Here is a 13,488-nt window from a genome sequence, read left to right as displayed (position 1 = left end):
TAAGTAAAAAAAAAGCCATAATGTTAACGGCGACATGGTAGGTCGTCAGAGCAGTTTGTATTTGGGAATGGTAAGGCGTTAAATTGATCCGCAATTTTAGTTTGCTTTGAGTTCAACAGAAGACTTAGAAAAGGTCCTCGGAAGAAGCTAGATTTAAGTCTTTTCATACCGGTTGTATTGGAAATATATCAGAGAGGTCTATGTCCAGCTGTAAACGTTCTACTTCTAAAACTGTGAGGATGTTCTTACGGGGCTCCGAAGGGAGTCTCGGTATTATTTCGAGGTGTGTCCGCATAGTCCCCTTCCTGATAGGATGGCAGGGAGAAATATTTCTACTAATTCGATCTTATTGTGTACTCCAGGGTTTACTTAGTCGGTTTTTAGTATGCCTGTTCCTGGACCGAAGCTTAATAGTGTATTATCTAAGGTGTGTATGTAAATTTCAGTCACTTTTGAACTTTGTGGCTTTCAGAGGCAGAAATTCGAGCTAATATGGTCTTACTAGCTTCGTTGGCACTGTGTATATGCTGACTTCGTAAAAAAATATTTTTTGAAAAGTTTCACTTGCTTCACGAGCTTAAAACTATGCTTCGCAGTATAAGCTTAAACCAATTCGTTGTTGACGTTATCTAATAATAGACGATTGCCAGGTTTTTCTCTCACTGCTGTCCAAATGACATCTGCAGTGACAAGACGCAGAGGGCGCCAAGCCTAAAACTTCTTTCAATGTAGTAGAAAACAAAAGAAGTAGCAAAACATGAGAGCTTGAAGGGGAACACTTGGGACCACTACAAACTACTATTTAACCAGATAAGAAGACAGCCGAACTCTTAGATGGTTACGGCGAATGATAAAATAAAAATATAATGTTTACATTTCATTTTCCCATCGCCTCCCATCCTTCGCTACACATCTTGCAATTTTATATTTTCGATTTACTTTTTTTGTTTTGGTATTATTTTTTTTTATATTCAATTTAGTGATACTTTATTTATTACAATTCTTAGTCGATGTGAGTTTTGTTGCTGTGAAAAATCATGATTGCCGACACAATATTCTGATTTTAATTACAAATTTAAGGAGATAAAATCTTTAAAAATAATGTGGTGGCAGCAATTGTCCAGTTGATGATTCAACTAAAAAATATTAATATTTACATTATATGAAGTTCATCGTTATAACGACCGTTATTTAAGATCGCAAATAGCAGTGTAGTCGTCAAAAGCAAGAAGTCTTAAAAATGTTGTCGCAGTACGGCTGTTTAGTTTCAGTTGCTGTTTTAATTTAAATAATATTAGATTTAGATGTTGATGTTTGAGATGTTATAATTCTTTTATTAGAACACTTTTGGATTTAATTATATACATATTCGTCGAATACTTCGAAACTCTTGTTGTACAAGTCCGTCACGTCAGAGGCTGGCTTGTCGCCAGCTACAACCCATACACTGCCACTTGTTCCTTTCTTGTATGCGTCGATAACGCCTTGTGCCGCTGATTCCGGCCTACGGATAATAATATAATAAATACGTTAATTGTAAAATGAGATATAATGTTTAAGTGTCTGTCGGATTATTGTATAGTACTATTGCAGCAGAAGTAATAATTCTTCATTCTTTATTTTGTTCATTGGTCATGGACTTAAGATAAAACAAAAATATCTTCTTATTAGTTACCTTTGCCATTTTAGTGAAGCTAAAGAGTTTAATATTACGGTTTCCACATGAGTGTCAAAACTTCCCATTTTTTCTTTCGAGAGCAGGGCTGTGTCGGTTGCTCCGAAACAAATTGATATAAAACGTACTTCTGTTCTCGAATAATAGATATCAGTCTGTAAGAACAATTTTTATTAGTATGGTAATTTTAAAAATATCTTAATTATTAAAATTTATACAAATTTTCGCAAAATTTATGCAAATTGTTTTCCAAAGATAAAGTCATCATTGACAAGTGGTTTCAACAAGGGACATTTGAAACAATGATATAAAAATTATAAAATGTGTACATACCCCCATAGCGGTGGTGAACTTTAATACTGCTGCTTTAGTAGCACTGTAGATTGGTGTGACTGGTACGACACATATTGCGGCTACCGACGCAATGTTGATAATTGTACCACCTTTGCCGCCTTGATCTTTGCGCATCAGTTCAAATGCTTTTAACGAGCTGGTTACAAGCGCTGTCTACAACACATTAATAATTTAAATATTTTGACAACAAAACACTGTTGAGATAAAAGTAGTGAAAGACGACTGCGATAGAAACCACATTTAAATTCGTAAGTTATTTAAACTAGGAACACCAACAAACAATATTTATTTATTATTAACACTTTTTTGTACGCCATAGACAATAAATAGTCGAGAAATAAAAATAAACAAATCATATTGTACAAGAGGTGGTCTTATCACTCGAGGTAATCTTTACCAGACATAACTTTATCCTTTATCAATATTATATAGTTTGAAATATATTCGCCTATTGTAGGTTCATGTAAGGCTAGATGTCTCAAGCTTGGGCCTCATCGGAAAGCTATTGATTTAACCAGCCATGGAGAGGGCTGTGTCCGCATGTATTAGAATTTCTCTACGAATTTGAACCAGGAACTAGAATATCCGTAGATGAATGAATATAAATGGTATAGGCCAATGAATTACCAAGTGGAAGTTGCAGTAGTAATGCCACAAACTGCGGACAGATGAGACCTAATAGTTTTGGATGGGGCCTAATAGTTTTGGAGTGGAGAGCACTGATCAACCAGAGCAGCGTAAGACCTGTGATATGAACATAGAACGACGACCTTCTTAAGATCGTCTGAAAACGATGAATGCCGCTTGCAAACGCTTGTTTTGAAAATCAAGGGAGATGACTGTGTCCAGTTGTGGACAGCCTGTTGAAATGCTGATAAAGATCTTTGAAGGCGTACATAGCCTTGGATATTATTTTAAACACAGCATTGGACTGTGGCTTAACCACTATAAATTAATTATAAAAAATATAATAAAACGACTTCTTGATAATAACATTAGCTACAATTGATCGAAACTAATTGAATTAAAATTGATCAAAATAAAATAAAGAAGACTTTGTATATTTTTTGTTTGTTTGTACTTTGTACATAGTTTATGACTATTAAAGAAGTATTTTTTATAAATAATCCAAAATTATTCTAAAATTAGGCTCTTATTATTTTCTTATGATTTATTTTCATGAAAATGAGAACACAAGTAAAAGACTAAATGTTTTGAATACATATACTGTTTTTATTTATTTTTATTATTTAATGGAATTAGGCGTTATTTTGCGGAAGTCCATCCTAAGTAAGAAACGGGCCAATATTTAGCCACTTCCACACATGCAGTGGTAGTCGTGCAACAAAGTGCACCGCCCGCCAGCCCGCTGATAACTGCGCATGCGACAAACAATGCAAATTACACAACTACCACCGTTAAATCACTCAAGATGTGTTTCACCCCTCCACGGGGCATCTTCAGGAGTTATGTTACACCGATTAGTGCCAAACACAGAGTGCACTCTAAATATTCGTCCGTTTCTTATTTATTTTTGTTCTTTGTTTCAACGTTTACCGCGCTTAGTGATCTAAGCAGTGCTATAAAAAAGGCAATAAATTATACAGAAAAGTAATGAATTCTATTAATGTTCAGTTAATATTTCTTTAAAAAAATGGTATTAAATAGTGTTATTATATAAGTTAACAATGATTTTAGTAAAAACTTTTGCGGATAGGTTAGTTGCGGGTATAAATAGCCATGTAATTTTGACAAATAATCTCTCTAATGTCGATACGTAAGGAACTGTCACGTGGTTTACTTCATTCAACGGTCTTTCATTTCATTCAGGATTGGTAATCTCTCATTACTGCTAAAGTCTCAACTCTTTAAGGTACTTACCACATTGACGTCGATCTGCTTCACGTACATTTTATGATTATCGTTCAATATGCCAGCATTATTAACGACGACATCTATGTAACCAAACTTGTTTTTGACTTTGTCGAAAGCTGCTAGCAGTTGTTCCGCATTCGATACGTCGCATTTAATGAAAGAAGCTTTGTTGTTCCCATGTTTAGAGTTAAGTTCATTTTGTAACGCAATTCCAGCTTCCTCTGCTATATCTAAAACGGCAACGTGCTGGAAAATAAAATGTATAAAGTTATTATTTTTTTGATAAGATAGATAGTTTACATAATCTATCAATATTCTTGATAAATTTATCTTTGCCATGACAATCTAAATCCATATTTTTCGTGCATTTATGACGTAAGCAGTTATCGTACGTTCATAAAATGACCTTTAAATGTTTTAATGCAATTTTCCTGTTTGTATTTTGTTTAAAATAGCTCCCATAACGTAAAAAAGCATCGCATTGCAGCAGATATCACAAAAAATAAAATAACCGTTGGTTTTGTTAACCATAAAACGAAAAGTATTTTTAAAATGAAGGATAATTTAAATGAATATGTATTGAAATTAAATCATAATCGAGATGTGACGTCGAATTTGGTATTATAAAAGTTATTTTTTAATCTCAAGTGAACACGTCATAATTATTATTAAAATAATATTATATTATAATATCATGATCATCTCAGTCATAAGACGACAACTATAGGCCTTCATAAGATTCCAATAGCATGCATCGTTTCCCAACGACTTGAATAAGATCATTTGTCTTTTGTGGGTCGTCTTTCGCTGCGCTTACAGGTCCGTGGTATCTACAGAACCTTACAGTACCAGCATCCATCTGTTTCCGCGCTATGTGAACTGTCCACTGCTATTTAAACTTGCCAATCTATTAGTCTATATAGATTACTTTCTTTCTTCTACAAATCTCATTCTTGATTGTGCACTAAACATAACTAAACGAAATGAATAATGAAAAATGCTATTTATACGACAATTAACATGAAAATGTCGTACCCGTGGAATAAATATTACACAAACCGGTCATTACTACGATAATCTTGTAGTCAAAAAAAACAAAATCTATTATTGTTGTCTCTTAATTCTATTCCTATCGCATGTTATCGTCTATGTTAAATAATAAATTACGTTATACGTGGGGCTTGGAATTTCCGATATCTACTCAAAATGTTTGGCTTATTTCACATTCAGAAGTTAAAGCATATATTCTTGACAGATCGAGATGGATATTATTAAAGGGAATAATTATACACTAATAAATTATACAAAACTATTTTGGTGGAAAGAGATTCTAGTAGCGTGTACTATAGACAAAATTTCAGTAAATCCTACTATAGTTTACCTTATACCTTTTTCAGATTTTTTCTGTAAAAAGTAGTAAATAAAGATATGTCTCTGATGAAGCCTAAGCCTCGTGTTTCGTGTAAATCACGAAACGTATGTGCACGAAAAAGCATTACAATGAAAATATAGTGACATTATTATTAAAGATTTGCAGTGTATACTGCAGTACTTATTGTTTACTATTAACAAAATAAATAAAAACTTAATATTCATAATAAATGTATCCAGCAATATAAAAACAAATTAATATCAATCGGTGTTTTTGGGTAACCTAAAGTTCATTATTCAGATTATTAATATGATATACTTTATTTATAAATATTGTTCAAAATGATAAACTATTAGTTCTGAACAATTATTTATTTTTATTATAAAATAAGTAATAACTTAATATACACGATATATATTGTATTCCCAGCTAATTATAAAAATTAAATTAAACTGTATTTTTCGGCGACTCCAAGTTAATTAAATTCTTACGTTAAAACACATATAATATATAAATATTATTTAATATCATGTGTTTATGAAAAATACGTAGTTAAATGCTAGTTTTAATTTTTAACATATATTCATGATGTTTGGTAATACAGGTTAAAAGCTTTGGAGGGGTAAAATATAGCTCATTTGCTTTCGATTGATGTATTATACAAATATTATGTAATGTTAATATTACAAGTAAAAGTGTTTTCAAAATTCGTATTACCATCTACATATAAAAATGAATTATTTTTAGCCAAAATTTCTTGGACTAAAATAACAAATTTCAGTGGGTTTTACAAGACTATAATTAGGTATAAAACCTCTAAAGGTTTGTTCTGATAAAATATCTGCCAATAAATACCTTAGCTCCTTCATCCAACGCTAGCCTAACCACCCTGGCACCGATGCCAGTGGCGGCCCCGGTTATTAACACAACTTTGTCATTCAAATTGTATAACATGGTTTCAACAACTGATCGCTAGTTTATTTGTGTGCAATCATTTATTTATATATGCAACATGATTGTGTAAAAACCAGATATATATTTATCTTCGTCACTTTTATCTTACAAAGTTTTACATACGTCTATAGAAGGTAATATTTACTAGTACACTCTTATTACATAAAGCAGAAAACATATATTGCGATAAAAAAATAAAACATGACGATCGAAATACAATATAATGTTTGTCTAGAGATTTTAGTGAAAAAATTTATCAAAATATTAATCTCTCATACTGCAATGCGGGTATCTGTTGGTTTTTTCATTGCCATATTTTTTATTACGGGGACCGGAAAGTAACGTCGCTTTCTTAAGTTAAATTCACATGACTACATTTTTAACCAGATATTTTTTCTAATCAACAATATACTTATAAATATAATATACTTCGTTGTCAACATTCTTTTGCCATCTAGTACACAAATTTTCAATGACGGAGCGGTAAAAGTTAATCAGTTTTTCTGTAAAATATATCTATAGAAACAACGTTACTTTCTAGTCCCCCTTATATTTTAAAGACATGTTTGAAATTCATAACGATAAAAAAATAAAGAGATTTATAGTGATTTTCGCTTTGATATCTGCGAAGTCTGTGTCTCAGAAAAATGTTATCCGGTGTAATTTGAAAAAGGTGTAACATTTTTAAAACTCATTTTTTATCAATAAATGTATAGTACATTCTATTCCAAAATCAAAAAGTTTCTAAAAATAATAAAAAAGCGTTCACTATTCCGATTACTATATATTGAAATTAATTATTGTTTACTATCTTAGAAGTTATTGGTCTGTAGCATTCCTATAGATAAAGACCATTTAAATAAACTATTTTCCTAGTGATTATATTGAATGATTGAAAATTTATTATATATAGAATTAAAGAGACTAATTTTGTTTTTGTACAATATAGTCATTAATAATTAAGATTTGGACTAAAGCAAGGATGTGTGCTAGATACGGAATACTTCAATGGAGTACTCAATACTCGGTATTGTTCGATGCTTGTAACGTTTATAGCTTGGACAGCTCGTGTGGCGAATAAAAAGGCATGTGTGGCGATATTTTCATTAGCAGTGTGACTATCTATGGGTTCTTTGGGTAGTTTTGTCTTTGGGAAACCACTTACATACAACGGTTTACAATATGTATGGTATTTGACATTTGAAATATTGCGTTATCGGTATTAAAACCGGTACTATCAAGTAAAAAAATACTAGTTATATTTTTACTTACCTCAGTTATTACATTGCTTTTTAACAAATAATATATGAAATCCGATAAATATTATTCTGAAATGAATAGGTATACCTATTCATTTCCTGCCATCTTCTAAAAACTTATTATATTAAAGCATAAGTAGTGATTATGTAAGATTTAATTTCGGTGGTCGAACCCAGCTACCTACAAGTGCAAATCTTAGTCCTCTATCGCTGGACTACTATATTAACAAGTATTGCGTATATATTTGAAAGGCGCTACAAAATGATTTCAATATCGTCTGGCGCCCTTTTTGATGAAATTTAATAATTATATTTTTATGCAATGGATTTATTTTAAAAGAAGTTGTTTGTAATAGTGCTAATATTCAATTGAAAATATTATTAACTATAAGATATTTAATTAGTATCTTGATAATATCAGCAGTAGAACGTCTACTGTCGGGGTTAGGTCTTACTCCTAAACTTTCAGAAAGGCCAGTTGGAATTAGTTTACATCGAGCCTCCGGAGACTTTTACAACGTCATTTGTTGGTGAACTTCTTATGCTGCGCTTGCAAGTTTGTGGTCTCTATTTCAGAACCTTAAGGCTGTTTAGATCTATTTAAAACAATAATGGCTAAGAGGTAACAAAATAAAATATCATTAATTCCGCTGTTAAAGTTTTCAATATAGGTTGGTTGTTAAAGTTACAATATGGTTGGTTTAAATATAGGTTGGTGCGTTCACAATTGCGGTATCAGTCTTGCTCTTTTCCACACCTGTGCATATAATAGCGTTTGTGGGTATTCTGAGGTGTTCTAAAATACCTGGCGGTGACCTTAACACTGTCACTCTTTTTGTGCATCTTTGTTAATTATTTTTTTGTATAGAAAAGTCACATTGTGGTAGACATCACGAAAATTTAAAGATAACGGTTTTATTCATAATAAAATGAAATATTTTCATTTATTATTTTTTAAACACAAATGAAAGATAATCGTTGCAAGAATATTTATTAAAATTATTATGAGATTTAGATTACGAAAGTTAATCTGATAATTATTACAGCTCTCTTTGTCATCGTGAATACAAAAAAAAATATGTAGTATAAATAAAAACAACAATGTCATGAAAAATACGATGTATATGACGGTTGTTGTGCCCCGAGTATAGCTTTGTCATTCTGAGTATTAAGATACATAGAACACGACAGCTTTTAGAATAAATAATAAATAATGAGGGTGTTATTACTATGATAATCTCGTAACCGAAATAGACGAAATTTATTATTGCTAGTTATTGTTATTTATTAAGAAATTAAATACAAACTTAATGTTGTTTATTGTCTACGCAGTAACGCTTTACTTTTTTATTTGACAGTCCTCGTCTCGCGAGAATGTTTAGGATTTATTTATGTTAATACATATATATATATACACACACACACACATATATATTTATATATATATATATTATATATATGTATATATTATATATATGTATATATTATATATATATGTCTTTTATATTTATATATATATATATATATATATATATATATATATATATATATATATATATATATATATATATATATATATAAAAGAAAACGATTTTCAGTATTTGCCTGCCACTTAAAGTTCTTGCAGTTCAAGCTCGGAAGATGTATTTATTAAAAGAACTTGATGAAAGATATGTGCATTCCATTAAGTTTTTTAAAATTAAATGTTATTTATTTATGTATTATTATACTTTTAAAGTAAAATTATATTTATTATAGAACTACTGAATTAGTTATTATTAATTGTAAATCATGTATTTATTTCTGAAATTATCGTAATGAAAAATGTCTCATTTCTTTATTTTTGTGTATAAAAATCATTGATGACATCAATATTTTTTGCTAATTACGAGGTTAATACCGTGTTAATATGATTTTACCAATTCAATAAGTTTATTAAAACTGTTACGTTTGATTATGAAGTGTGGTGTAAGTTTTAACATTACTTAGTAACGTACATAAAACGTTATGTTTTTAAAATAGAAAAATGATAATTACCTTAGCTCCTTCATCTAAAGCGAGCCTAACTATCCTAGCACCGATGCCAGTGGCGGCCCCGGTTATTAACACAACCTTATCATTCAAATTGTATAACATGGTTTCAACAACTGATCGCTAGTTCATTGTTGGCCAATCCTTTATTTATGTATGCAACATGAATGTATAAAAACAAGGTATTATTATATCACCTAGACTTTTATCTAACAAACTTTTGTTTGCGTTTATAGAATGGAATATTTAGTAGTAGACTCTTATTACAGAAAGCATAGAACATAATTTGCGATAAAAAAAAGAAAAAAAGACTATCGGAATGCAATAAAATGTTTGTATAAAGATTTCAGTGAAATAATTATCAAACATTAACCTCTCATACTGTATTATTTGTATCTGTTGGTTTGTTCATTGTTGTTACATATTTTAAAGAAATTTTTAAATTTCTTAAAATTCTTCTTCTTTAAATTCTTAACGATTAAAATATAAAGAGATTTATGGTAATTTCCGCTTAGATATCCGCGAAGTCTGTAATTTGAAAAAAAAAGAAAAAAGATTGTTCAGCTTGATTGAAAATCGGTGCAGTCTTTATAAGTGTCGTTATTAATCAACGTATGGTACATCATTTTTTAAAAATCAATGATTTCAAAAATAACGAATAATAACAAAGTGATAGCACAGTAAAAAAGCGTTCAACATTCGGATTACTACATATTGAAATTTATTATTTTTTACTATTTATCTTTTCACTACCAAACCTGTAGTGACGGAGGTTATTGGCCTATCGCATTCCTATAGATAAAAACAATTAAATAAACAAATTTCCGAGTGATTACTTTATACAGGTTGATTGGAAATATCTTTAAAGCTTTTTGCTGAATGATTTATACACTCTCCCCTTTAAAGTCTTTTCACCTAGTACTAATCATACTCTATAAATCTAAAATTTGAAAAAAATATTAAATAATTTCGATAGAGCAGACTTTGTAATAAAAACTTTTTGGTAAGTAAATCTAAAGAGAATCCATGATTGTGGTAGACAAGTATCATAAATATTATACGCCGTTAAAAATAAAAATGGATAGAGATTTAATACAAATTCGACGTCGTTAAAGTTTAAACAATATTTTCCGCGCTGGGATAGCAATAGGGAAGTGTACCCGTTGCGCAGTTAGCCGGATGGACCTCGCCTGGTGTCAGCGAAAGGGAAGGAAAGTTGTTTAAGACACGCGAATTGAACACGTTGTACGAAAATGACTTTATTTACAAATTTAAGTGGGCAAGTTTTTATAAAGGCTGTGAAATTATAGCGTGGTCTCAGGTAGCCCTAGAGTTTCAGAAATCAAATTAAAATGGGCCGGATATATTGCCAGAAAAATAGAATAGAGACCATATAATAAAGACCAGACGTAAGTACTTCATAAATACAATAGAGGGATGATATCATGAAGGTGACGGGCTACAACAGGACTCTAAATTCTCAAAAGAAGGAAATGTGAAAAGAATTAAAGGTGGTCTACACTTAATTTATATTACTTAAGGCAAAAAAAACTTTGATTTAAAGGTTATTTCACTCGTTATCTCTCGCCAAAATATATTTCAATAACTTTAGTACGATGAATGGCCCGACGGCTTAATGCATGGATGCACAGACCACGGCCCGCGGGCCGTATGCGGCCCGCCGGTCGAATACTGGTGGCCCGCCGACAGCAAAAATAATACTCTCGTACATTCGAAAAATATTGATTTCTATTCCAGAATAAAACCAAAAGAAAATATTTTCGAAAAGTAATTTGAATCTCGCGCGCGCGCTATTTAAATCTAGCGCCCAAAAATGCTAAGTCAAGTAACATCGCTTGCCGCCTTTATATAAAGTTCACAATAGTAGAGAAATCAAGAATTTTCTAGCGCGGTGTGAGCAAGCGAGATAGTAATAGTCCCGCATCCCCGATTGCTCGCGTAGGTAGATATATGAAGCTTCCAGAGTCGTATGCGCGGTATAAAAGCCGCGCTAACCGCAGCGACCGACACCGTATTGCTGACTTGCAATTAGGTTCGCTGTCTTGCATCCCGGGACAAGCAATTCTTGCGCACAGCGTTTGGAAGTGCGAAATTGTCCTCGGACTTTCCCGCCGCCCTCTCTGCTGTTGCTGCCAGTCAAATTCTGTGTCCCTGCGCACGGATTCGTTACACTCGGCATTTGAAGTGTCGGAAGTGTCTTCGGACTTTCTCGCGTCCCGTAGTTGCCGACATAGTGTCCGCCTTCTTGTACTTCAATGCAAGAAAACCCTGCAATCAGCGTTTGTAGTATCGGAAGTGTATTCGGACTTCCCCGCCTCCCTTAGTAGCTGACGCAGATTATTGTTTCTAACTGTTAGAGAACGTCTAAGGTCGTCCCTGAGAAATATGTCTTTGTCAGGTAATATTGCGGAAGAATTAATTGAAAAAATTAATATCATTGAATTTTATTCATTAGCTCTCGACGAATCCACTGATATTAGTTCCACAGCTCAACTTCTCATATTCATACGAGGTGTTACTCTAGATTTTGACGTATTAGAAGAGTTATTAGTAATGTGTTCATTGAAAGGTCAAACCAAAGGACTTGATATACTCAATGACTGTTCAAAAACTGATTTGGACTTATCAAAATTATCGGAAGTTGCGACTGACGGTGCTCCTTCGATGATTGGTGTCAATTCCGGGCTAGTTACTTTGCTAAAAAAGCATCTGCAAGAAAAAAACATAAACGCTGAAGATCTCATGCAGTTTCACTATACACCAAAAAGACCCCTGTTCTTAAAAAAGTTGATTTCAAAATGTCATGAAAGTGGTAGTTTCGACTGTAAATTTCATAAAATCACGAGGAATTAATCACAGACAGTTCAAACGATTCCTAAATGACATCAAAAGCGAATACGGAGATTTACTGTATTATACAGAAGTAAGGTGGCTAAGTCGTGGATTGACACTGGAACGATTTCTAAATTTAATAGAAAAAATTGGAATTTTTCTGGCGGAAAAGCAAAGGGATGTCTCGATAACCTTAAAATCCTGATTGGTTGTGTGATTTGGCTTTTTTAGTTGACATTACAAATCATTTGAATGTCTTGAACACACGGCTTCAAGGCAAAAATCAACTGATATCCCAGCTCTACGCTCATGTAACATCCTTTCAATGCAAGCTTACACTTACAATAATTTTCCGAATTATAAGAAAATGTGAATTTCCGCTAAATTTGCTGTACTTTTTTATAATTTGCGTGTTATTTTTTGACATATTTTTGTTTCTACATAAATGTGTCTAAACATCGAAATTTTTTAGAGAGTAACGCGGTGTCGGTAGCTCCAAAACACATTTATAGAAACGAACGCCGGTTTTCGAATAATATATATCATTCTGTAAAAACAATGTTATCAGAATAAATATTTCCGAAATTTTATCTTTAACTAATTTGATAATTTTGGTTAAACTGTTTATAGCTATGGTTTTAAGGGTTTTACAAGCGATCTGTTAACAAAAATACTACTTTGGCTAGAAATAGACGGCACTGTTTATTACAATTATCGGAACAATTAATTTATTGCAAACTATATTTTTCAACCACACTAATTCCCATAGCTGTTAATTGGCCGATTATGCATTTTAACCCAGCGAATGATGACTGAGACTTGCGATCGTAAGTAGCGGGCCTGATTCTCGAGATGCAATGTTATTATATAATTCACACGTTGTGCTTATAGGATTGCCACTGCTCACAAGTTTCCAGAGGATGCGCAGCAGCGTATTTTGCGTTCCATAATGCCACACTGCGATCGTCAACCGGCTTGCCAGGCGTGGCAATTAGTAGTTAGTAAAACCTTTAAAAATAATAAGTTTCCAGTAAAGCTAGTTGAAAGCTCGGACCAGTCTTCGAGTTTAACAGAGTCGTTTGAGGGTGGACTTATATGATGCGCTTGCAAGACTG

General features: G+C 32.2%; 1 protein-coding gene across 1 annotated transcript; it reads right to left on the bottom strand.

The window, feature by feature from the left end:
- Positions 1-1,337: 1,337 nt before the first annotated feature.
- LOC137930359 (15-hydroxyprostaglandin dehydrogenase [NAD(+)]-like) lies at positions 1,338-6,256 on the bottom strand. Its single transcript, XM_068773600.1, has 5 exons — positions 6,132-6,256; positions 3,911-4,150; positions 2,009-2,182; positions 1,676-1,830; positions 1,338-1,504 (listed from the first exon to the last, which is right to left on the bottom strand). Exons 1-5 carry the CDS (start codon positions 6,228-6,230, stop codon positions 1,354-1,356), a joined length of 819 nt encoding a protein of 272 aa, XP_068629701.1. The 5' UTR covers positions 6,231-6,256; the 3' UTR covers positions 1,338-1,353.
- Positions 6,257-13,488: the final 7,232 nt, after the last annotated feature.

This window comes from Battus philenor, unplaced genomic scaffold (assembly GCF_028537555.1).
Source record: "Battus philenor isolate CCGP_79_NKW_IND1 unplaced genomic scaffold, ilBatPhil1.0.hap1 SCAF_6, whole genome shotgun sequence".
Taxonomy (NCBI): domain Eukaryota; kingdom Metazoa; phylum Arthropoda; class Insecta; order Lepidoptera; family Papilionidae; genus Battus; species Battus philenor.
This window is presented reverse-complemented; position numbering and strand designations above follow the sequence as displayed.

What these genes read in the sequence shown, in the direction of transcription:
- LOC137930359 (XM_068773600.1), bottom strand. Translation starts at nt 6,230, where the DNA reads ATGTTATACAATTTGAATGACAAAGTTGTGTTAATAACCGGGGCCGCC. An exon ending in AGTTCACCACCGCTATGGGG is followed by an intron (nt 1,831 to 2,008) that starts GTATGTACACAT and finishes TTGTTCTTACAG; the next exon opens with ACTGATATCTATTATTCGAG. An exon ending in GCTTCACTAAAATGGCAAAG is followed by an intron (nt 1,505 to 1,675) that starts GTAACTAATAAG and finishes TATTATCCGTAG; the next exon opens with GCCGGAATCAGCGGCACAAG.